Genomic DNA, 24068 nt, shown 5'->3' with positions numbered 1-24068 from the left:
GTCATTCTAGGATCTAAAAGCATGCCCTCTGGCACCACACCTCATCCCTAACCCTGACAAGATGCTTTTGGTCTTGATATTCCACTATGAGACGAAATGAAGCAGGTGTGTGTGTGTGTGTGTGTGTGTGTGTGTGTGTGTGTGTGTGTGTCCCCATGTCCTCATCCTCCTGCAGTGCAGTTCAGGAGCCAGTCCAGGAAGAACAAAGCCAGCCCTAGAGTGAAGGATTTCTTCAAGAGCCACTTTTGCCTAGGATTCTTTTACATGGCCACCCCGCAGGGCAGCAGAGGTATTCAGCTTCAGCCTCTCTGTATATAGCAGGCACCATTTGGGGGAATAGCTGTAAAATCTCACCTCCCCCACCTCTGGTCATGACACTCCTTAGCTGGGCTGAGGGTCAAAGATGACTCCAAAGATCTCAAAGAGACCAAGATCTTTGAAGGCCAAGGGAAGGTGGGACCTACCTGCTTGCCTGGGTGACTTCTGTGCTATGTACTGCTGTGGGCCTTGACCCCACCTACCCTGACCTCTAAAGAAATGAAACTACCTTTGCATGAGAGGAAGCAGGGGAGTTGCTTGATGTGTGATTGCAACCGCAAAACGCCCCAAATTAGTCTGTCATCACCATCTGGGAGAGCATCCTCCAGGAAACAGAAATGAAGCCTTTGCAGGTGACCCTGAATTTCTGCTCTGGGTACTGTGCAACAGCATGCTTGGCCTGTGGAGAAACTGAGACTCAGCTGTCAGTCAGCCGGGCCAAATGACAGTAGAGCCAACTCTCCTGTGAAGCAGTACCTTACAGGCTCAAATGTTTTTGAAAAGCAGGTAAAAGAACGCTTCTGTCTTTTTCTATAGTAATGGTGTGTGTGTGTGTGTGTGTGTGTGTGTGTGTGTGTGTGTAAGGATTCTCTGTGTAGCTCATACTGGCCTTGAATTTGTAGCAATCCTCCTGTCTGTGCTTCACCAGTGTTAGAACCACAGGCAGCTTGGATGTCAAGACATTTGTATTAAATATTAGCAGTGATTGAATACGTGTACTTCTGGGAAGAAATGTGAACTTCCTTTTCTGTAAGAAAAAGTTTAGTGTGTTTTATGTATATGGGTGTTTTGCTTGCTGTATGGTAACCACATGTGTGTAATGCCAACAGAAGTCAGAAGAGGGCACTGGACCCCTTAAACTGGGGTTAGAGACAGTTGTGAACTCATGTGGGCACTGAGAGTTGAACCCAGGTCCTCTGGAGGAGACTAGACTTTTAACCACTGAGCCATCTCTCCAGCCTGTTTTCTGTTCTCCTCCTCCTTTTTTTCTTAAGTCTTCCCCTTCTGTTTTCATTTTGAAACCATATTCTTTTCTGAGGATGAGATCTCACTATCATCCTTAAACCCCTGGAGATCTTTCTGCTTCAGTCTCCCAGGTGCTGGGTTCCAGGTGCAGCAGCCCACCCAGCCTTCGTTCTTTTTTGAGAGTCATGAGTCAGAGACATATGTGAAGATGGACAGCACTGGACCTGAGGCCACAGTATGGACTTGGAGAAGCACCCTGGCACAGTGCTTCCAGGGTCACCCAGAGCTAAGGAAGCCATGTCTAAATGCCAACGCTCTCATTTCTAACATTTCAGGACTCTGTAGCCTGTGTTGGTTTTCAACTCTTGGTCCTCCTGTGGTTTTAGCAACTCAGACCCAGCAGAACCCCAGCTGCTCTGCTCTGCACCACCTGGGGGAGCAATATCAAATGCAGGGCTTGGGAAAGCCTAGATCAGGAGGCCACTTGAGTAGGGACTTGGAGCAACTCAGAACTTTGGGGATGGCACTGTAACTGCTGATGTGTATTGACTTTGGATAGGTTAGGTTCCTCCTATCTCTGCCCCAAAGCAAATGGCTTGTGTCTCTGATGATGTGCCGTAGACAAGGCATGCTCCTCTACCTCATCTGACTTTTGCAGCCCTTCCTGGGATTGGGATCATTGAAGAGTGATTGCTTTGCTCAACCGAAAAAGAACAGAACCAGGGGCTTAGCTTGGTTCCTTCCATTCCATTCATGCCTTACTTTTCAGTCTTCATGGATGAAGACAATCTGTGGTATAAGAACTCATCTCTATCCGCCCATCTCTTTGGGAACAAAATTTTAACGACTACCTGTTTTGTGCCAATCCCCAAGTTTGGGAAAAGAAATTAACTGTAGATGATCACTAAAAAGTAAAAACAAAAGAGAGTGGCTGAGGGCACGCACGTGTGTGTGTGTGTGTGTGTGTGTGTGTGTGTGTGTGCACATGTGCTCGAGGCAAATGCAGGTGCACACTCACAAAAACACACTGAATTGTATCTATTGAGATGGCCTTGAATACCTGAACTTAAGGTATCCTTCTCCCTCAGCCCCTAAGTAGTTGGGACAATAAAGGCCTGCATCTATGCCTACACACACTGTTTCTTTTTTCCAAGACAGGGTTTCTCTTTGTAACAGCTCTAGCTGTTCTGGAACTAGCTCTGTAGACCAGGCTGGCTTCAAATTCCCAGAGACCATTTGCCTCTGCCTCCCAGTGCTGGAATTAAAGGCATGTACCACCACTGGGGGAAAAAAAAAAAACAGCAAATATTTCCCTCTATAAATTCAGAATAAAATTTGGGGCCAAGTTAAAAAAAAATTTTTTTTGTTGTCTTTTTTTTTTTTTTTTTTTTCCTTGAGACATTGTCTCACTATGTAGCTGTAGCTAGCCTGAAACTTGATGTGTAGACAGGCTGACCTCAAACTCAAACTCTGCCTCATCAGCACTGGGATAAAAGGTATGTACCACCATACCTACCCAAGGAGATATTTTAGCCCCAATAAAATGGCATTTCTGAGGGATTGGCACTTTCTATATTTTCCATGTTTACAATATTCTAACTTATAATGGGCACACTTTGGCAATGAGAGTAAAACCAATAAAGTCATACCATAGGAATTTTATTTTTATTTATTTAATCTCTTCGAGAGATGATCTTACTTGAGGCTGACCTCAAACAGAGAATCCTCCTGCCTCTGCCTCTCAAGTATTGTAGTTACAGGCAGGGACCACCACACCTAGCAAAATAATAGTAATGTTAACGGGAAAAGAAGTAGGTGATTGGAGGTTCAGGGACAAATGTGAGGAGGCGGGAGCTTTCTCTCCTCCCTGGCTAAGGCTGCACATTGGAGGAGTTGGTCACAGCTGAGGAAGGTACAGGGACTTGTGTTCTTTGGTGTGGCAATGTGCCCTAGAGGAAGCACTCAGCCGATAGCCACATCTGTGCTCCTCACTGGGGGAGCCTAAGCAAGCTAAGCAAGGGTTCCAGTGCCGAAACACTCCCAGGCATTCCCAGCCCAGTCCTCTGGTGGTATTACTCTCCATAGTCATGACAGCCCAGAGGAACGCTAAACAGGGAGACAATAATTGTGTATGGCTCACTTCAGGAAGTGGCAGAGCCAGGTCCTAAGGCAAAGTGCCTTGCTTCCAGAATCCAGTGAAAATATCTTTCAGTGAAAGTCAAAAAGGGAATGGGCCCACACAGGAAGGTACAAGCTAACCTAGAAAGGTGAGCAGACAGATGTACAGGGCAGAAACAGCTCTGACTAAAGAAGAGTCAGCAGTCACTTGATGTGAGCGTATGATCTTAGAACCTAGAAGGATGAGGCAGAAGGATTATGGGCTTACCTGGGGTATATAGAACTCCCCCCCCCCCCGTTTCAGAGGGAAGGAACGATAGATTAGTGCATTAGTGCTGCTTGGGGGATGTGCACACCCATAATCCTAGCCACTTGGGAGGCAGAAGCAGGAAAATCGTGAATTTGAGAGCAGCTTGAGCAAGTTAGCAAGATCAACTTTAAAGAGGGACAGAGGCCTGGGATATTGCTCAGTGGGGAAAGCACTTAACATGCAGATGTTTGGAACCCTAGAAGCAGTGTAAAACTCAATGCCGAACTGCACACATCCGTAATCCTCGCTGTCCTGCAGTGAGATGGGAGGCAGGGAACCCTTGGGAGCCTGTGGGCCAGTTAGCCCAAAGCATGCACTAGTCAACAAGAGACCCTGTCTCAAGGAGGAAGATGAGGACTGACACCCAGGTTGTCTCCGGACCTTCACGCTTGCGCTGTGGTACATGTGCCCATGCTTACTCTCGGGAACAAACACAGACGCAAAAGTAAAAAGGGAGGTTGTGCAGCGTCCCTCAGTCTACGTGGTGGAAGGAGAGAACCGACGCGGTTGTTCTTTGACGTCACACGCTCACTGTGATGCACATTTAGATGCTCACACACCCCAAGTAAATAACTGCAGTGAGTGTGGGGCTGCTGGGTTTTGGTTATCCCGGTTGCCTTCCCTTTATGGCCCTCACCTAGTGCGGGTGTTTTCCTACAGTGTCACAGAACCATACCTGAGCCACTTCCCTCACTGTCTGCCTCCAAACCTGCTCTGAGCAAGTCAGTCGTCCCCCGTCCTTCCTTACTAACCCCAGCTTCCTGCAGCACAGGCCACCACACCCATCTTCAGTTTGATGCACAGTCTCTGTCACCTGTTTGTTTGTTTGTTTGCTTGCTTGTTTGTTTTTTCTCATCTTCCTCCACCCCATAGGAGGAACACTTTTTGCAGACTGCCAGAGAGAATTCAATAGCCACGCCTCGCCTGGCCTGGTGGGGGCACACCTGTAATCCCAATTCATGAGGCTGAGGCAGGAGAATTGTTGGCTTCAGGCCAGCACGGACTACACAGCAAAACTCTCTAAAAAGACAAAACTGCAATAGGAACAGTTAACTGCTCCAGCCATGTCCCCGGAATCCACCCCACTCTCGGGTTGCTGTATTTTCTGGCCTAGACTCCAGCCCACAGTCGAGAAGGGACTGGAAAGTACTTCATCTAAGTGGGAAAAGCCAAAGCTACCCTTGAACCTCTTGGGCCCGTCTGATGCTACACGTTTTAGGATTGGAATTGATGAGACAAATGACTTAAAAGGGGTTGCTTATTTAATAATAGACAACATTGTCCTCCCATCCGAGGCTCCTTGGAAATAGTACCAGGTTAGCCAGTGAAACTGAGCACATTAGAGTTTTCTGGAGTTAAATTCAGAATTTGGACAAGGTAGGGAAAATCTATGCTCATTGAATAGAAAATGCAATTGTCTGTCAGCGCAGGAACTGAGTGTCTGCAGCAAATTATATTTAGGACTCTATTGTCGCGGGTAGATTGGCTAATGCCTGGTTTTAAGTGTGGGCTTCTAATGCTGTTACTCCTGGTTAACTTTGCCTGCTAGGTAACCTTGTGGAACAAATGACTGCATTGCTTGAATAACATATTTGATCAAATAGGACAATTCTTTCAAAAATTGAGTTCTCTGTGGCAATTTGAGACCTGTAATCAGCAAATTAGATGATTACAGCAGGGATAAAAATAGTCTTCTAACAATGTCCAAGGTATAAATGTGATTTGAATTTCAAACTGCTGAACATGTGGTAGGAAAATGCTCGGTTGGGTAAATAGGACGAGACATTATCAGAGCTGATTTCCCTTCCATGCCTGCTCTGAGCTACAGCCTAATTTTGTCCACATATTTTGCAGTGTCCTCTACAACTGAGTTTGAAGGGAAGACAAAGGTGGATCAGGCAGTGTTCATGTCTCAAAGGGCACACCTGTCTGCCTCAGAAACAGTCCACATGACCTTAGTATCACTCATCTGTCCACTTGGTATGAAATGAGCTCTATAGTACAGGACGATGTTTTACCATCTGAGAAAGATGGCACTCACTGTTAAGCTTTCCCTGACAACACCGAAGTACCTACGTTTTTGTTTTAGGCAGTAGTTAGAGAAATGACAGAGACTGGTAAACCATGAGCTGGGGAAGAAATTGGTGTGCTGGACCAGTCGGCTACTGCGTCCCCATGTCAGATGCAAGATCTGTGCTCTCTGCTCTTGATTCTTTAACCATTGGCTTTTCTGATGATCACCTGCCCTCAGCTGCTTTTGGCTAAATGGTAGAACAGAGAGAATGCTGCAAACAGCTCTAGAGCCAAGCTACAAGAGGCATCAGCCACAAACTGTCACCAGATGGGAGCTTTGCTAAGGGACCAGTCACTTACCAATGGTTCCCAGGTTTATTTATTTATTTAGTTTTCCTCTGAGAAAAGGTTTCTCTGTGAGCTTTGTAGACCAGGCTGGCCTCAAACTCAGAGATCTGCCTGCCCCTCAAGTGCTGGGATTAAAGATGTGTACCACCACTGCCCACCATGGTTCCCAGGGTTTTATGACAGAGCCACACGTATTATAGGTTTTATTCACTCATGAGGAATTGTCCTTTGTTAGTACAGATAATGGATTTGCTACAATACTACAATTTGACTAGTTCCACGTAGCCAAGGCTGCCTTGGGCTTTCTCCTGCCTTTAAGACAAGATTGTCTCAACTTGAGACTTAAACTAATTAGCTGGTTGTGGTGACCCAACTTTAACCCCAGCACTGGGGAGGCAGAAACAGGCAGATCTCTGAGTTTGAGGCCAGCCTGGTCTACAAAGTGCATTCCAGGACAGCCATGGCTACATAGCAAAAACATCTCTAAGGACAAAAAAATAAGTGGTTAGAAATAGTGGTTTGTATAGATGATGTTAGATGTAGCCTTGTTTTATCTGTATGAATGTTTTGCCAGCATGTATGCCTGTGTGCCATAAGCACACAGTACCAAAGGAAGCCAGAAAAGGCTTTGGATTTCCTGAAACTGGAGTTAGAAGTGAGCTGGGAATCAAACCTGGGCTCTCTGAAGAGCAGCCAATGCTGTTAACGATTGAGCCACCTCTCCAGCCCCAGGTGTAGGTTACACTAATAGGAAGACAATATTAGAATCTCCAGGCTTTCCTAGGTGACCCAGGGTAACCTAAAACTGGATCCTCCCACATGCTGACTCAGCAGATATATACAGCAGTGTGCCCAGGTTCATTCTCTTCTTAGAGGCAGTTTCAGGCTATGTTAAATTGTTTAAACAAAGTCTTTCACATTCTTTAGGTTTGGGGAAGGGCGATGAACATGAATTATAGCTCTGTAATGACCTCTAATGAGTTTGGAGAGAGATGACATTAATGAAATTCCTGGGGTATGGAATGGCTTCACTAGCATAGCCTACCCCAGCTGACGACTCTGGTGTGAATAGCACCCAGTGCAAGGCATTGTGGGAGGAGTCTTGTGGAAGTCCAGGCTACATAGCAAACTCTAGGCCAGCATGGATTGGTGCACTGTAAGACTGTCTCAAAAATTATGAAACCAAGAGACCTGGTAGAGCCATTTTGAAAGGCAACTTCTAGCTTGTTACAGTGAAGACAGCTGCTTCAAAGATAGTATTATCTTTATTAAAAATGGATAGACATAGCAGCACTTACAAAACAAGAGTTCATGAAAGGCAGGACATGCTGTCAGCTGACAGTGGAAAAGGGCGGCCTAGCCCGGGTTGTGGGCTCTGCATCCCATGCTCGCACACAACCACCTGTCCCACCCAACACGACAGCAACCCACAAACCCAAGCAGAGGCCAGCAGCAACCGTGGCCTCCTTAATTTCAAGCTTTTGTCATGTGTGAAGAGTCCAGTAGGTCAAGTAGCACCCTCCTTAGCAGCTTCTGGAGCACTCAGTGGTGTTCTGGAGGTGGCTGGTGTACCTGACCCTAAACACCTAGCATTCAATATAAGCACTTCTGTCCGAGGCCATTTTGTAGACGCCTGATGCTTTGGAAGAGATGCGCCTTTCCGCAGAGCATCGGTAGGGACTCCCAACCTCCAAGGCAGCAAAGAAGCTCCAGGCAGCTGCTTCCACACCACTATCTTTGGCAGGGCTGGTCATTCTGTCTCCTGCTCACTGCTCTGCTTCTTACTGCTGTGTGGGGGTGTCAGGACCCCACTGGGAGGAGGAGAAATCCTGTTTTGTTCTGACAATATGGCTTTCTTTGCCTGGGCTTTGTCCTACATGGAATAAAAAGCAACGTTGTCAACATTAAAGAAAGTGTTGTTTCACTTGATGTACATTTTAAATATGGAGGCCAGAGGGAGAAGTAACAGAAATAAAAGTAAAAGTTAATACATCTAAAGTTAGGCATGGTGGCAGACTTGTAATCCTACCACTTGGGAGTAAGTAGAGACCAAAGACTTTTGAGTTTTAGGTCAGCCCAGACTATCTATTAAGACCTTGTCCCTACCTCCTCTGACACAGGATCCGTGGACCAGAAACATTCATAATGCAATTAGGAGAACTAGCTTTTCCTAGGCTCTCTGGGGCCTGCCTTAAGAAGTAAGATTGTTCAGGAAACATTGGTTAAGCACTTGTCTGATGGGAGCAAGGGCATCACTGACCAGCAAATCCAAGCTGTTGGTGTGGGTCTGGATGTTGTGGGAGTTTTCTATGGGAACTCCCCGGAAGTGCTTGAGCTTGGAACTTCCCATCTCCCGGATAACCATGGCGAACGGAACCATCCACTTGACACATTTCTCTATGTCGCACCACTGATACCCTGCCAGTACAGAAGTTAGAGGCTCAGTCTGCAGCTCACAGCTGGTCTAGGCGGAAGCATTGTCTGCAAACTCAGGAAAAACCAACATACCTGAAACCTTCTGCATCAGTTCCAAAGAGGAGAAATGATACAAGGCGGAAGCAGCAAGGATACCATAAGGAAATTCTAAGCAGCCAACATCCAGGACACACAGATCTAAAAGCTAAGGGAAGACAGGAGTGCTGAGACGGTGCCACACAGCTTCTAGAAGCCCCTGGTGTGCTCTGTGCCCCCCCCCCCGCATTGGGGACGCAGGCGACCACATACCTCAGCGATCTGCACAAAGACCTGTTGTGGGTACTGAGGAAGCAGCACTTCCCCGGTGTCATTGACATATGCCACTTGGACATAGACATTCAGCCAGGACACAATGGTCATCGGGCTTAAACGCCACTTAAGGGCCTAAAGGGAGAGAGGATAGCTGTGAAAAGTTCAGGAGATGCAGCCGTAGTCCCTGCCACCACACGTCTAGCTGGAGAAGACCCACTGGGTGCACCCACACCTTGAATGGGAAAGACAGGTGTATACATTTAGTTGAACACACACACATACAGACAGAGGTATTAATGTGTAACCTGCCTTCATCATCATTAATTCCATGGTAAGAATTTCATCTCCTGAACAAGCGCCATCTGTAACATAAGCAAACTGGTGCAACTTTGGAGGGTAGATTTCCTAAAAGGGAACAGAAGGAAGATGCTATTAGAGAGAAGCCATTCCCGGCAGTTTCAGTTTGGGACATGCACCCAAAATGATCCTAGCATGCTGACATGAAAGAGTACATACTGAAAGGCTCCACAAAGGTTCACTTCACCAATCCCAAACACATTAGATATAAGGAGGTGAAACTAGCTGGTTGTGATGGCTTTTAATCCTAGCACTCCAGAGGGGTGTGTGTGTGTGTGTGTGGACTCCATAAATAAATGGAAAAATAAACAGAACCTTAAATGTTTTCATTCACCCTATATAACCACACCAAAACATTATTTTTGTGTTGTTCTGAGAGGGTCTTACCATCTAGCCATGCTGGCCTCAAACTCTGCATCCTCCCCCTCAGCTGTCTAAGTGCTAGGACTACAGGTGGGAACCATTACGCCCCAATGTCAATCTTTTCAGTCCCAAGTTCAATTACTAATCTAATCTAAATGGTCGGTGTACTTGCTCCTTGCCTTTATTCTTGGTTGGTTTATGTCTGACCTCCCCCCACCCCGACACCATGTACCTTAACTTTAGAAGCCTGAGTTAGAATTCAAGACACGTATGACCAACAGTTGGCGGAACTTAGGAAATAATGCTTGTTACATAAAGGACGTTAGTGAGTTGTTTACCTCAAGTTTAGAAGCAATAAATAAAGCTGAAATTCCAATAAGCTGTAAAAGCGTTTTCAGGATATTCTGTTGTGATGCCATGTAACGATCAAAGAAGTCCTGTGCCAAGTAGAACGTCTCCCTATGAAGCTTATAGACTTCACACACCTGGAAGAGGGCTCCGTGTTAGAATAGCTTCTTGGGGCACAGCAGTAGCAAACTTCCTGAGGTCTGACATAGTAAGAATGCTACCGGCTTTTCTGACCAAGAGTGTTGCTATGACAGGGCAGCAAACCAGACAGGCTGCTTGCTCCAAGTGGCATTTTCTTAGGCCAGTTCCCACCCTGGAAAGTCTACAGTGCTCAAAGAAGGCAGCCCCTTTTGCAAGCTTCACTGGGACGCACAAAAAGAACTCGTGTATTTCTTCAGAGCTGAGCAGTACCAGTTACATTCCTTTTTGGAAGCCTCACTATACAGCCCTGGCTTGAACTGGAACTTGGGTCCACCTGCTTCTGTCCACCAAGTGCTGGGACTGACAGTGTGCCACCACATGCCAGTTTATATTTCTTTCTGCAATGGTGGGGATGGAGTAGTCATAGCATTACATACAGGCTTGTGCCATGACACCTGGCTTATACAGTGCTTCCAACCTGTACAACTCTGCACTCAAAGCATTTCTAGAAGATACTAGGAACAAGAAAGCAGATTCTGGGGCTGGAGAAACAGCTCAATGGTTAATGGTACTTGTCAGTTATGGTATACATCTGTAATTCTACTTAGTAGGTGGAGGTAGAAGTTTATATACAGAAGTTTTGACCCTGTAGCAAGTGAGAGAGCCTGTCTAAAATAAAACCAAGACTCACGTCTGATTGAGGCCCCTGGATGCCCACATTAGCAGAGACGATTTTTTTAAGTCTGGGATCACCAGGGCGCATAAAAACTAGAGGCACTGGCTACCCATTCATTCAAATGACTCTTTTAGAAGGCGAACTTGCCAAGGTGATTCTTTTCACCTGTCATAGAAAATGCCTTCTCTTACTGCAGGCACCTAGGAAGCTCTCTTGAAGCCAAGCACCATGGAGAAGTGTAGCAGTAATCGAATCTCACTGCCTGTCGGCAATACTGGGGATCGACCTTGGGGACACACGTGGGGCCAATGTACCAACCAACCACGGCCAGAGCGCCAGTCTTTAAAACATCTTTTCTTTTTTAGTTTTTAATGATGATCTTGTTAGTCTGTCATACTTTTCAAAAGTGGGGATTCTGTTTGTTTCTTGGCTGTCTGGAATGGAACCTAAGGCCTGGAGTAGGTAATCAAGCTCCACCCGGGCCTTGTGTACCTGTTTATTGATCAGCAGCTGCACAGAAGCAGGAAAATGATTCTCAATATGATTAGAACAAGACAGCCAGATGAGAAACCCTTCTGGGAGCAGGGCGGTGGTAGTGCACACCTTTAATCCCAGCACCTCAGAGGCAGATCTTTGAGTTCAAGGCCATCCTGGTCTACAGAGCAAGTTCCAGGACAGCCAGAACTGTTTGTTACACAGAGAAACCCTATCTTGAAAAACAAAAAAATCCTGGGAGGAAAGAATGACCCAAAGAATTTAAAGTGATTGTAAGATCTGGCTGTTGCAGGTAACCTGAACAGCTGGTAAGTACATTCCAGGAGACATCTTTAAAAACAATTTAGCACATATAGATACACATAGTTCAAATAAATTATAATGTTTATGCCTACAATTTGTTAGACAAACACAGCCTTTGTAACTATTCAAACGTAGGAAAAACAATGAGATGCCAACTTCAAAATATCTAAGGGACAAAATGATTTCAGAAATGTCAGTAATTTAGAGAAAAAAAGAAACACCATCATAGCACTTATACCAGGCAACTTCAGAGACGAAGAATGTGCCAATGCAAATGAGCACATACAGACAGAAAGATCTAGTAATAACGGTGATGCTCCAGCGGCCAGGACAACCAAGCTCACCTCCATTAGCCAATCCAGAAGAACTGCTCGCATCCGTGCCTGCAGGAGAGGATGGCGTTGCAGAAAGTGCTCATCTCTTAGGTAAATCTTTTCCTTGTTTAGCATGATCCTCCAAACTTCTTCTCTATTGCCCCAGCTGTAAAAAGAAAACACAAGAAACATCAAAACCTCAGATAGATGTCATTCTGCATCCACACTAATGTGGACCAGAAACAAATGACGCCCAGAAGTCATGGGTCAAAGTCAACACCTACTTCAAGACTGGAAGTGGGGAGGCTCTGGGTGGTCTGATTTTCCGAGGCTGAAATGCAGTCTTGGGGTACTCAAGCTCATCGTCCTCCTCTTTATTAGGGGTGGGGATGAAAGAGCAGGGGTCCTCACACGCTGATTTATCATCCCAAGGCTGCCAATGAAACACCACAATGTGTTGGATGCAAACCAATACCTTGTTTATCCACGAACTGGTAGGTTACCTGGGCTTGGCACACTGGCCTTTGTTAATATGGAGACACCATGGATTAGCAGGAGCCGCAGGCATGCCTTGAAGCTTCCATGTCACTCCTATAACTAGCTTAGGTCACATGGACATCAGATTAAGTGTTTGGGTGGCCAGCTGGATATAAGAGAGGTCAGCTTATATTACAAAAAAGATTGGATATATATATATCCAACAATAGGAACCTTTGGTTCTATCTCCCTCAAAATAAAGACAAATCATTACTTTTTAGAAGCAAATCAAGTTGCAATCACAGGTCAAACTAATGGATTCATGGAGATGATTTTGTTTTCTAATAAAAAGCTCGTAGTTTAATCTCTAAAGCTATAAAACAGAGACTATGGGTTGGAGAGCTGGCTCAGAGGCTTAGAATACTGGCTACTCTTGCAGAGGACCTACATTTGGTTCCCAGCACCGACATGGTGCTTACAACTTTCTATAACACTAGTTCCACAGGATCCAACACTCTCTTCTGGCCTCCTCAGGCAACAGCTACAAATGGTGGTGCACACATAAGATACAGGTAAAGCACATATAAAAGTAAGTTAATCTTAAAAAAAGAACAAAGGTATTAAAGCAGATAATGAATCTGCTAGTGTGGAAGCCCCTGGGATCTAAGACTTGCATCATTTTATGTACTGATTCATTCATTTGTTGACAGGGTCTTGCCTACGCAGTCCAGGTTAGTCTCTAATTCATAAGCTAAGGGCACTAACGTGGACTAGAAAACAAAACAGGTAACTGAGATGTCTACCTGAATTGAATACCCTTGGAAGCTCTTGCAGAAGCCAGGCCTTTGGGAGGAAGACCAGGTTTCCAACCAGTGGGAAGAGCAAAGCTCCACACAGCTCCTCTCTGCCCAGTGTACAAAAAATCAAGCATGCAAATTATCTACAACAGCTCTCGACAGCTGTTCGAGAAAGGCAGCTTCCTTTCAGTTCTCGCTCTGCATGTTTGGTAGCATCGCTGGCGCTGACTCAAAAGGTTCACATTACCACTATTGGAAGTGGTTCTTCCTTCAATACGTCCTTCTAAAGGTACAAGCTAGGTGGCCACCCTCCACAGGCAGATGGCTGGAACATCTGGGAACGGGCCTTTAGAGATAAAACTCAGTAGTTTCCAACCTACAGCTCATAGACAAATTAGATGAGCCTTCAGCAGACAAGTGGGTTCCAAAGTTGGCTTTTTTAGAAGCCAGTGGATAAGGCAGAATAACTAAGCCTGTTTTTGAGTGTATATCAAGTTTCACAAGATGCCAGATCAGCCTGACTTTGAGATCAGCTGCAACTATGGCTCACTACCTTTTATCCTTATACTGGATTTTTCCCCTTATGCAAACAAGTGGAAAAGTAATTGTTGACTAGTATTCAGCGCCTAATAGACAGCTATGTCTTGCCAGGCAATGCACACCTTAATCCCAGTACTTAGGAGGCAAAGGCAGGTCAATTTCCATGGGTTCAAGGCCAGTCTGATATACAGAGTGAGTTCTGTAGGACATCTACGGCTACACAGAGAAACCTTGTCTCAAAAAAACCAAGAAATCCAAGGGAAATAGATTTTATTATAACAGGGCATTCTTCTCATGTAGAGTAACTCAGGTAGTAGGGTATATGCTTCTAATCCTAGCACTTTGGGGGCTGAGGCAGGGGTTTACTAAGTTTCAGGTCAGTTTGGGTCAAATATAGGGATTCTGTTTCAAAAACAAAAATAGTAGCTGAAGAATCAAAGATCTTTGTTGATGTTCAGCATCACTAAATTTAATATGACTGCTTTCATTGGCCCCAAGCTGTTGCACAGGGCTGAATATAACTCCACAGAACAATTCTATGCCATTAAGACAAACATATAAACTCCCGCAAAATTAATCTTCACTGGAAAGGAAAACACAGTACATCAGCAGTTGTTTGTAAGCTATCTACTCTACTAGCTCATCTCTGGACAATGGTTAAAATGTCTTCACATAGGAAATATGAGACAGTCACAACTGGATTCTTGCTATTGTTTCATTCGTGGGCCGCAGCTAGTCTCCATAGCCCAGACAAGGAGTCAGTCCTTTCTTGGACACTCTGAGCACTGCTGTGGTTATCCTGAGAGCAGAAGTGAGCCTGAATCTCCAAAGCCAACATGGGTGGCTTGGCTTTCACTCGGACATTTTGTTGGCAACATGAACAACTGAATCCTCCAAAGCATGGTTATCTTATAATAAATCCCTTTCTTCAGGGACTATGTCTTCCAACAGGAAGAGAAACTCTTTAATGGGGGCCCTCTCTGGAAATATACATTACTGCAGCTCTAGGTGGCAGGACATCATTGCCCAGAAAGCATTATTCAGAACCGCTGCCTCTCCCTGTCACTGTTAACCTCTTTGGAACTAGAGATGAGGTCAACAGAATACTGTTCCTGCTCACTTTATCTGTGATGAAGGCTGAAGGTCTCGCCAGCCACTCTGTAGATAGGCTGTGTCCCCTACCAGAGCCATAACTATAGTCTCCAGCCATTTCTGGAGGCAAAGAGATAATACAAGCTCTCTTTGCAGGGATCTGCTGATATTATGATACCATGCTGCATTTGAAAGATCTGGCAGGCACTACACAGGAGGGACAGAAATATAGCAACCAGTGAAATACTGGTTGAAGCATACGTCATTTCAGACCCTCGCTGAGGCCAGGCAAAGCCCAAACAGCAGAAAAGTTTTCATTTTTGTTTTTCCAACAGACTCTCACTATATGGTCTGGGCTGGCTTGAACTCAGATCCCCTGCCTCTGCTCCGATTAAAAGACTATATCATCATTCTTGGCAAGAAGTTTGAAATCTGACCTAAAGGGACGGAAGAAGTCCACATTCGACACAATAAAGCCACACATGTGTATGAGGGAGTAGTTGGGAGTCCTATCCTCCAAGGCACTGGCCTTTGGCAATAAGGCTACGGGCCCAGCTTTGCTATGGGTTTGCAAAGGGTTCTGGGTTGACTTCTGAGTCTCTTTCATCCTGGGCTTAGAGAGGACCAAATTATATGATGCTCCCTCTGGTTCCTCCAGGTATCAGTGCCTGTAACCTCAGAGGTGCTTCTCAAGAAATCCAAACCCTCCCCACAACCCCAGGCCCCAAAGAAGCCAGGCCACACTGACAGGCTCCCGTGGCTCAGCCATGTGGCCTGCAGTTCTGGTTTGGGAAACTTGGAAGAAAGAAAGCATGGAACTCTAGCCGCAGCAGACCTACCTGACTGCTATCCTGGCTTTTCACAGTCTTGTCAATTTTGGCAATTTCTTCATCTGGATCTTGCAAAAACTAACAAAAACAAAACAAACAACAAAAAAATCCCAATCCACCAAGGGAACACATGGAGCAACCCAGAGACAAAAACATGGAGGGGGGGGGAGTTTGTTAGGTTGAGTTCCATTAAACTAAAGGAAACCTTCTGGCCAACTAATTCTCTTCACTAGTAGGTGGGAAGACCCAAATTTGGTACCCAGGTAAGACAGAATGGTGGTGGTGCTGGGGGTCCTTCCCAACCTGTGTCCTTTGTACTCACAACGGCCACATTTGCCTTCCTTTTTCTGGAGCGGGCGGAGAAGTCTGGGCCACCTTCTTCTTTCATGCTGCCGTGATCCTTCGCATCTCTGCAGAGGCATGGTGTCAAGGAGGTGCTGCTCCCCAAAAATCTCAGGCCGCCCCTCCCCCACCGCTGGCCACCCTTCCCCTCCCGCAGGAGCAAGGCCACTCACCTCTCCTTCCTTTCCCTTGGCATGGCGCAGGGCTTGGGCTCCGAACTCAGACCTGGGGGGTACATCAAGCAGGCATCTCGGTGAGCACGGGCCACAGAGGGGACCCGAGTCCGCCGGTCCGTCCCAGGCACCCCTCCCCCCTCCCGCGCGGACGGCAGCGGCGGGAGCCTCCCGGGCCCGGAGGCCGGCCCGGAAAATGGCCGATGGGCCCGGGTGGCTGTGGCTTGTCACCCGCGGGCGCCTCTGGCAGCCTGCGATCCTGGGTCCGAACCTGAGGTTGGGGGTGGAGGCCCAGACGCCCTCCGAGAGGACCCCCCGATCCATCACCGACCTGGGAGCCGGGGCTGCCCGTGTCCCCTTCTACACCTCGCCCCTGACCCGTCTCTCAGAGCCACCCCGGCCGGGGCAACCTGAGCTGGTACCTCAGGGGACCGGGCCACCCGGCCTCGCCCCACCCCCACCCGGGCCCGGTCCGGTCCGACCCGGTCCGCACGCTTGGAAGTCGCAGGAGTCCCGGGAGTCCAGGCAGCCCGTACCCGAAGCTGTGTCCGCCGCAGGCAGGCGGGCAGGCGCGCTCGGGCGGGCAAGAGGCCGACGGCGGGCGGGAAGCAGGAGGCGGGAGGCGGCGGCCGAGTGCGCGGCGCTGGCGGGATCCGCGCCTGCCCCCTACACCGCGCTGGCTGCCGAGCCGGCTGCTCCTGCGCCCGGCTTCGAGCGGGACATTTAAAAATCCCAGCGCGCGGCACCGGCCCCGGCCCGCCCTCCAGCCCCGCCCCGCGGGCTGCGAGCCCCTCAGCGGCCGCCGCAAGCCCGGGGCCCGCCCCGTCGCCGCGCGGGCCAGCGAGGCGCTCTCGCGGGGGCGTGGCCTGCGGGGGGGCGTGGGCCTGGGATGGGCGTGGTCTCGGAGAGGGGCGGGAGAAAATGACTTGGCTTGCGCGCCAGAGGGGCGTGACGCGGACGTGGTGGGCGGGGCCTGCGCGGGGCGGGACGCGGGAGAGTCGGCTGGCGCGCGCGGCTGCGGGGCGGGCTGGCTGACGCGGGAGAATCTTGGCGCGAGTGCTCGAGGTGTTCGGGACCACGAGGAGCCGCGTGGGCCGCGCGAACGGAATGTCAGCACGGCAGACCGCAACCATCCCCTGCCGGGCTTGGCAGGAGGGATGCACGGGAGGGCCCGGGCGCAAAGAACCCGCCGGCCGTCGGTCTCCCGCGCGCGCGCACCGCCCCTCCTGGCGCGTCCTCCCCGCCCCTGAGACGCTGAGTTCCGGGCCCTGAGTCCGGGGCGTGGGTGTCCCCAAGGTCACAGCAGCGTGTGGAGCCTGGGGCCAGAACCAGGATTCGGGTTGCTGCTGTGAGGTCTCCAGTACCAGCAAGCCCTTTAATTTGTCAATGCCTCGCGGTCCATTCATTCATTCATTCATTCATTCATTCATTCATTCATTCATTCATTCATTCATCTGTCCGAGCACCTTCCTGTGCCTAGCACACATTCGCCCAACGCGCATGCAATCAATCCTCTTACACCCTCAGGTCCACATGAGGTGAGGCGGTCTCCAGCCTAAAACTTTACTACAAGTGTTTTCGTCGTCTCTGAATAAGCGCATGCCTCACAATGTGAAATGACCCTCAGCTTCTCAAACCTGACCTTCAGTCAGCCCTCCTCCTGAGCCGCTAGATCAGGTGCCCTTTCTCGCCCCAGGGCCTTGGAGCTTTTCTGTGCTCTCCTGTCCCATTCTGGCTGAACAGCTTCCGGAAAACTTAAAGGTCTTTTGGTGACCACTTCATCTCCAGCATACCTTTAACCCAGGACCTCTTCTCCAGTGTCACAGCCTTGCTGTGTCCAAGAGCTTGTTTCCTTGAGCCTCTTGTTCACTGTTTTCTTGTCCCCTTACCCATCCTCTGCCTTGTTCAGTGCTGAGCTCTGGACATAGTTTCTGGACCAAGGACACTTCCGTGTGTGTGTGTGTGTGTGTGTGTGTGTGTGTGTGTGTGTGTGTGTGTGTGAGAGAGAGAGAGAGAGAGAGAGAGAGAGAGAGAGAGAGAGAGAGTTAATGGCTGGTGGCAAAGAAAGACAGTCCCTAGTCAACTTGTAGCATATGTAACACTTCTGGGGCCCTTCCCCAGGGTAAGCCTATCTCCTCTCTCTTAATGACTGTCATTTTGGAAGTCAAAGCTGGGTGTGCCCTTCCCACAGGTCCTGACTAGCACATTGGTGATGTCCCAGGCTGCTGAGATGATTTGGTCAGGATGCCATATGCAAGTTGAGCCCAAGACCCTATTTTCTCCCAACCTTGTAGGTGACAACAGCAGAGGGTAAACTTAAGAGGGTGCAGCCGTTACGTTCTTTAACGTGAAAGCCCATCCCCATGAATTTACCAGTAATTCTTTCAGGTTGCTTCCACAGTGACCCTAGTTTACAAACCACAGCAATATACTGTCTATGCTCGCTGTGATGACTAAGGGAAACAGATGACTCAGTACCAGGCCTTCAGTAACTGTTCTGTTGTAGCAGCGATAGAGTTTCCTTTATGGTTCCATCAACAAAGAATGAAAGTCCCAGATACATCATGTCCTAATAATAAAATAGATGACTTAAAGACTACACAATAAAAATCACAAACCACTGACCCTTACAGCAGAGTACAAGAATCCCACACTCAAGAAGGCAAAATATAGGTTGGGTATGGTAGCGCACACCTTTAATCCCAGCACTGGGGGTGGGGTGGGGACAGAAGCAGGTGGCTCTTTGTGAGTTTGATGCCAGCCTGGTCTACAGAGCGAGTGTCAGGAGAGCCTCCAAAGCTACTCAGAAAAACGCTGTCCCAAAAAAACCAAATAAATAAATAAATAAATAAATAAAGATCAAAACCAAGTAAAGCCAGATTTTAATTTCAGCTCATTTAGGAAGAGGGCTGTCCTGAGGATTGGCAGTTACTATACAGAGCAGTAGTGACTGAGATGAGAAATTCTGGGGGATTTATGGAAGAAGAAACTCCAGTGAGTTGTCCACGGTTAGGAAAATCTCTGCACCGCAGCTTGAAGCGTTTAGAAATCACTGATGGCCATTCCACCTGGGATAGTTGGCTTTGAGATGTATAAGCTCATTTTCTTTTGTCCCTACATGGCGTCAAGAGCACATAAGCACTAACACAGCCTGAGAGAGACTACAGAAAGAGACAAGACCCAGCTGCTGTGCAGAGTGGGGTAGCACCTGTCTGCCATGAGTCTTTTGGTTTGTTCACGACCTCCCTGTGCCCCACTGTTATCTGCAAACAGGTGTGATTCTGACTGTCCAGCCTCCTGAGTTACTGTGAAGATCAAGAGACCCACGCCTACCAAGCTCTTCCAACAGCGTCTGACCCAATAGGTGCCCGGATACATTCATAAGGTGAGTCAGACAGTTTGTTTTAGCTTCACATGTGACCCAGGCCCTGCTTATGGTGGACGGGTAGACACAGGAGCCAGGACATGAGGTTTACAGAGAAGGAATCCCAGAAAAATATGTTATTCTAACATGGGGACCTTGGACAGGTTTCAGAGATGAAACTTTCACCAGCCTAAAAGGCCTCTCTTTCTCTTAGTGTGTGTGTGTGCTGTATGTGTAGTGTGTATGTATGTGTGGCGTGTGTATGGTGTGTGTGTGGTGTATGTGTGTGTGTGTGGTATGTGTGTGGTGTGTGTGTGGTGTATATGTATGGTGTATGTGGTGTGTATGTGTGTGTGTGGTGTGTATGTGTGTGTGTGTTGTATATGTGTGGTGTGTGTGTGTGTGTGTGTGTGTGTGTTTCAGTGCTTGGGCTGGAACCCAGAGCTTCACATACACGAAGTAATCTCACCGCTGAGGTATGTCCCCAGCCCACCTTAAATGTGTTTAAACAGAAAGTTAAGAGGCCCCTGCTCTTTGGAAAAGTTTGCCCAGGGAAAATGAGGCCCCAAATCTGTACTCCCCAAGGCCTCCTTGCTGGGCCTACTCAGCCCACACTGCTACTCTTGAGCCTCACGGTGGGGAGGCTACAGCAGTGGTGGTCCTAGCTCTGCCCTAACTATTCTGTCAGGGAGCACAGCCAGTCAAAGCTGCTTTAAGTGGGAAGCAAGGATCAATGAAAAATTCCTAGGGAAATTAAAATCACGCTTTCAGCCCAGTGTAGCACAGAAGATAGACAGCAACTGATGCATATGGATTGTGAGCCAAGCCCTTGTTTGAAAGGATCAGAGGCTAATTTGCAGATACTTGGGAGAAGTGAGGGTGTGTAAGCACACTGGGTGTCGAGGGGCGTATTTGCAGCAAACACTTACTGCCTCAGCATGGGCAAAGGCACAAGGGTGCTTTGTTCTGTATCCGAACTCCATATCCCCAGCTTTGAGTTAAATCTCCTCATTTTGGGCTTTCTGAACACAGACACAGCTGCAAAACAGAGGTGGGGCTTGAGGGAGAAGGCTGGGCTCTCACTTCTGGTCAGAGATCAACATTTTTCTCTAAGCACCACCCTCTGAGGCACTTTGATGGGAGGCAGGGCCTTGGCCAATCAGAGCACCACATTCCTGGTTGTGCGATTGGTTTATGCACGGGCCCATGGCCCCAGCTGAGCCAATGACATTCCTTAGGAGTTGCTAGGCTGACTGGAAGGGGGCTTGCAGCCACGAGGCCATCTTGCCACATAAGTTGACCTGCTTTGGAGGAAAACTTTTCCTGGAGAGCAGAGCTGGGGGAACTTGGAGACTGGTTTCCGATTTGTTGTGTCCCTGTGTCCAATCAAGCTTAAGGCTGGATTACTAGGAACTTCCTGGATGCTGGAACCAATCAATTATTTTCATGTATTGACTTAGCTAGTTGGGATTGGATTTCTTATTTTATGCCACTGGAAATCATGGTTGCCATGAGTGAATGAGAGGGTGAGGAATGGTCAGGTTTTGCAGTGAGCATCAGAGTCCCCAAGGCAGCAAGGCCAGCAAAGCCATAGACACTTTCCTCTGTGGGTGCCAGGCCTAGGCACATAATATCCCTCAGCCAGTACCATCAGTCACGTTGGAATCCATTTACAATCAGCCTGGCAGCCAACAGAAGTCACACAGACAGGTGCTGGCAGCTGACTGAAAAAATACCAAAGTTTTGAATTCCTATATGCATGAAGGTTTCTGAGTCATAGAACAATGGAATAATTTGGCAAAGTTGAGCCCACATCTGCGCATAACAACTGCAGAATCTTCCTGTATGGAAAGCTTCTTCTCTTTGCATCTTTTATTATTATTATTATTATTATTATTATTATTATTATTATTATTATTGGTATCGTCATCATTTTGCCCCATGTCTTTATTTCTAGTTTAAAGACCAACCTGGCCTCTTTGCTTGTCTGACTTTGAAACTCCACCTAAGAAGGAATTCAAGCTCATTCAGAGCCTGGAGGGATGAAGGAGGACTGAGATTAAAGGAAGAAAGCCTGGAGAAGGAGGGCCAGACTAGAAGCTCCTAGGCCTGTTCTTGCGTTTCCAGTCCAGACTGTGGAAACCTGGCTCTGCTATGCAAATAAACGGGTAGGTGAGTGATAGAGGATAAAGGGATGCACTTCAGAATGCCTTTCCAGGGAGTGATAGGAAGCCTGGGGAGGTCTGGTGTGCGGAGTCCCTTACCTAGCACATTCTTTTGCTGGTACTAGAGACACAAAAGGCTATTCCACTTGTGAGGACAGGGCTGCCCCATCCCTCCTCCTCCCTTCTGAGTTCTGAGGGCCTCTCCACCTTCGACCTTTCACTACAAATTACATTTCGTACTTCAGTCCCTGTGTTTGCAAAGGAAAACCTGTCTCTGCCCTAAATGGAAAGTCAACATCCCTGGACACAAGGAAAGGAAAGCATCAAGATGTTTATATCTAAAGTAGACACATCCATGCAGAGCCTGCTGCCTGCACCGGGCTGTTTAAAGCGGCGATGATTGTGAGAAGTCACTTACACAAGGTTCCTGCAGAAGTCACACTCACAGGGACAGAACATTGAGTGCAGGCTGCCAGTGCCCGGGAGAGGAGCATCACTTAATGGGGATCAAATTCCAGTAGGGCAAAATGAAAGAGATATGGTTGAACAGAGATAGTGACAGTACAAGAATATGAAAGTCCCTAAGGCCACCAAACTGTGCATTTAAAAACTGTGAGAGTGGCGCTGGAGAGGCGGCTCAGTGGTTAAGGGCCGGTACTGCTCCTAAAAAGGATCTGAGTTCAATCCCACCATCTACATAGGACAACTCACAAAAGTCAAAGCTTCAGCTACAGGGATCCCAGACACCTCTGACATCTGTGGACACTGCCACTCCCCCACATGTACACCGGTACAGACCTGTACGTATAATTAAAAATGTAAAAAGCAAGAGTTAAAAACAGAACACAATTGTAGGTCAGGCATGTTGGCAGAAATCCCAGTACTCAGGAGTCAAACACAGACAGTCCGATGTGAGTTCAAGGCCACCCTGTTTTATATAGTAAGTTTCAGGCCAGCTAGCAATACATACATACAGTGTGTGTGTATATATATATATGTGTGTGTGTGTGTGTGTGTGTGTGTGTATATATGTATACATATATGGATATATGGACCCTATTTCAAAATAAACAAACATGTGGGGGCAGGGGGCATGGCTTGGCAGCACCATGCTTGCTTAGCTGGGGCTCCATTCCTAATGCCACAAGTGATCATCAACTGCAAAGCACCCCCAAGCCAGCAGTGTGTATTTCTACAACCTTCGCACTCAAGGGGTCTGAAACAGGAGGGTCATGAGTTCAAGGCTGGCCTTGGATACATACTGAGACCCTGTCTTAAAATGAAAAAAATCAAATACCACAAAACCAGTTATTCTGGGTTAGGTCTAAGGGAAAGGAACAATGGTGGATGGGGGACAAAGGGAGGAGATTTCAGAGACAGCATGTGACTCTGAGTGAATGAAGGCATTGGGGAAGCTGTCCTACAGAAGGTGACACTGGTAAATCCCCACAGAGCAGTTCCCTTGGCTGTAGAGGAACGCCCTGATGTGAGTGCATTCCTATTTCCTTGGGGAGTCTTTCCTTGTGACCTTTGGGTGCCTTTCATAGTTAGGAGGGGGTGAAGATTGTGGAAGGAAAGCCGAGGGGAAACATTTTTAGAGTCTGTTTCTCCACCCACAAGGAGTGCTCTGATCAAAAATTTGTAAATTATTTATTTTATGCATGGGGATGTTTTGCCTGCATGTGTATCTGTGCATTTCATGCGTGCCTGGTACCTACAGAACTCAGAAGATTAGATTCCTCTAGAATTGGAGTTATAAATGGTTTCTAGCTGCCTTGCGGATGCTAGGAATTGGACCCAAGTCCTCTGGAAGAGTAGCCAATGATAATAACTGCTAAGTTATGTCTCCAGCCCCTTGTCTGATTAGTTTCTTGAGAGAAGATCCAAGAATTTAATTTCCTTTCTTTTTTCTTCTTCTTCTTTTTTGTTTGTTTTTTTTTTTTTTTTTTTTTTTTTTTTTTTTTTGAGACAGGGTTCCTTTGTGTAACTTTAGAGCCTGCCCTGGAACTCACTCTGTAGACCAGGCTGGCCTCAAACTCACAGAGATCCTCCTGCCTCGGTTTCCTAAGTGCTGGGATTAAAGGCGTGTGCCACCACCAACTGGCTAAGAATTTATTTCTTATACTGGGGACATCGAGCTACATTCCCTGTAATCATGTCCTTCACACTACTGGATTAACAGTAGTGTGGTTGTGTCATTGCTCTGGGTCACAAGCAGTCTCTAACACAGTGCGTGTTAACATGATGACTCTGTCCTGAGGGCTTGAAGGTGACCCAGGCATCCAGCCCTTAAGATGCTGTGGCAAGGCAGTCAACCATTCATGACAAGACAGAAAGAAAGACACAAGCAAGGCTGCCTGTAGTGGCATGGGCCTGCCACCCCAGCGCTCAGACTTAGATGCGAGTATCATGAATGCTTGACCAACCTGAGCTACATAGTGACACCCCATTAACAAAACAAAATGCACACACACAACAACAACAACAACAA

The 24068-nt window shown here is 47.6% G+C and overlaps 1 protein-coding gene across 1 annotated transcript; it reads right to left on the bottom strand.

The window, feature by feature from the left end:
- Window positions 1-7319: 7319 nt before the first annotated feature.
- On the bottom strand, window positions 7320-16840 carry Ccne1 (cyclin E1). Its single transcript, XM_051207257.1, has 12 exons — window positions 16585-16840; window positions 16049-16100; window positions 15856-15943; window positions 15543-15611; window positions 12082-12230; window positions 11828-11963; window positions 9859-10005; window positions 9110-9205; window positions 8798-8932; window positions 8582-8693; window positions 8334-8491; window positions 7320-7946 (listed from the first exon to the last, which is right to left on the bottom strand). Exons 2-12 carry the CDS (start codon window positions 16069-16071, stop codon window positions 7824-7826), a joined length of 1236 nt encoding a protein of 411 aa, XP_051063214.1. The 5' UTR covers window positions 16072-16100; window positions 16585-16840; the 3' UTR covers window positions 7320-7823.
- Window positions 16841-24068: the final 7228 nt, after the last annotated feature.

Source organism: Phodopus roborovskii, unplaced genomic scaffold, assembly GCF_943737965.1.
Source record: "Phodopus roborovskii unplaced genomic scaffold, PHOROB, whole genome shotgun sequence".
NCBI classification, from domain to species: domain Eukaryota; kingdom Metazoa; phylum Chordata; class Mammalia; order Rodentia; family Cricetidae; genus Phodopus; species Phodopus roborovskii.
Note: the sequence above shows the minus strand (reverse complement) of the source record. Positions and strands in the feature narration are given on the sequence as shown.

What these genes read in the sequence shown, in the direction of transcription:
- Ccne1 (XM_051207257.1), bottom strand. Translation starts at nt 16,071, where the DNA reads ATGCCAAGGGAAAGGAAGGAGAG. An exon ending in GGAAGGCAAATGTGGCCGTT is followed by an intron (nt 15,612 to 15,855) that starts GTGAGTACAAAG and finishes TGTTTTTGTTAG; the next exon opens with TTTTTGCAAGATCCAGATGA. An exon ending in ACTGATGCAGAAGGTTTCAG is followed by an intron (nt 8,492 to 8,581) that starts GTATGTTGGTTT and finishes CTGTACTGGCAG; the next exon opens with GGTATCAGTGGTGCGACATA.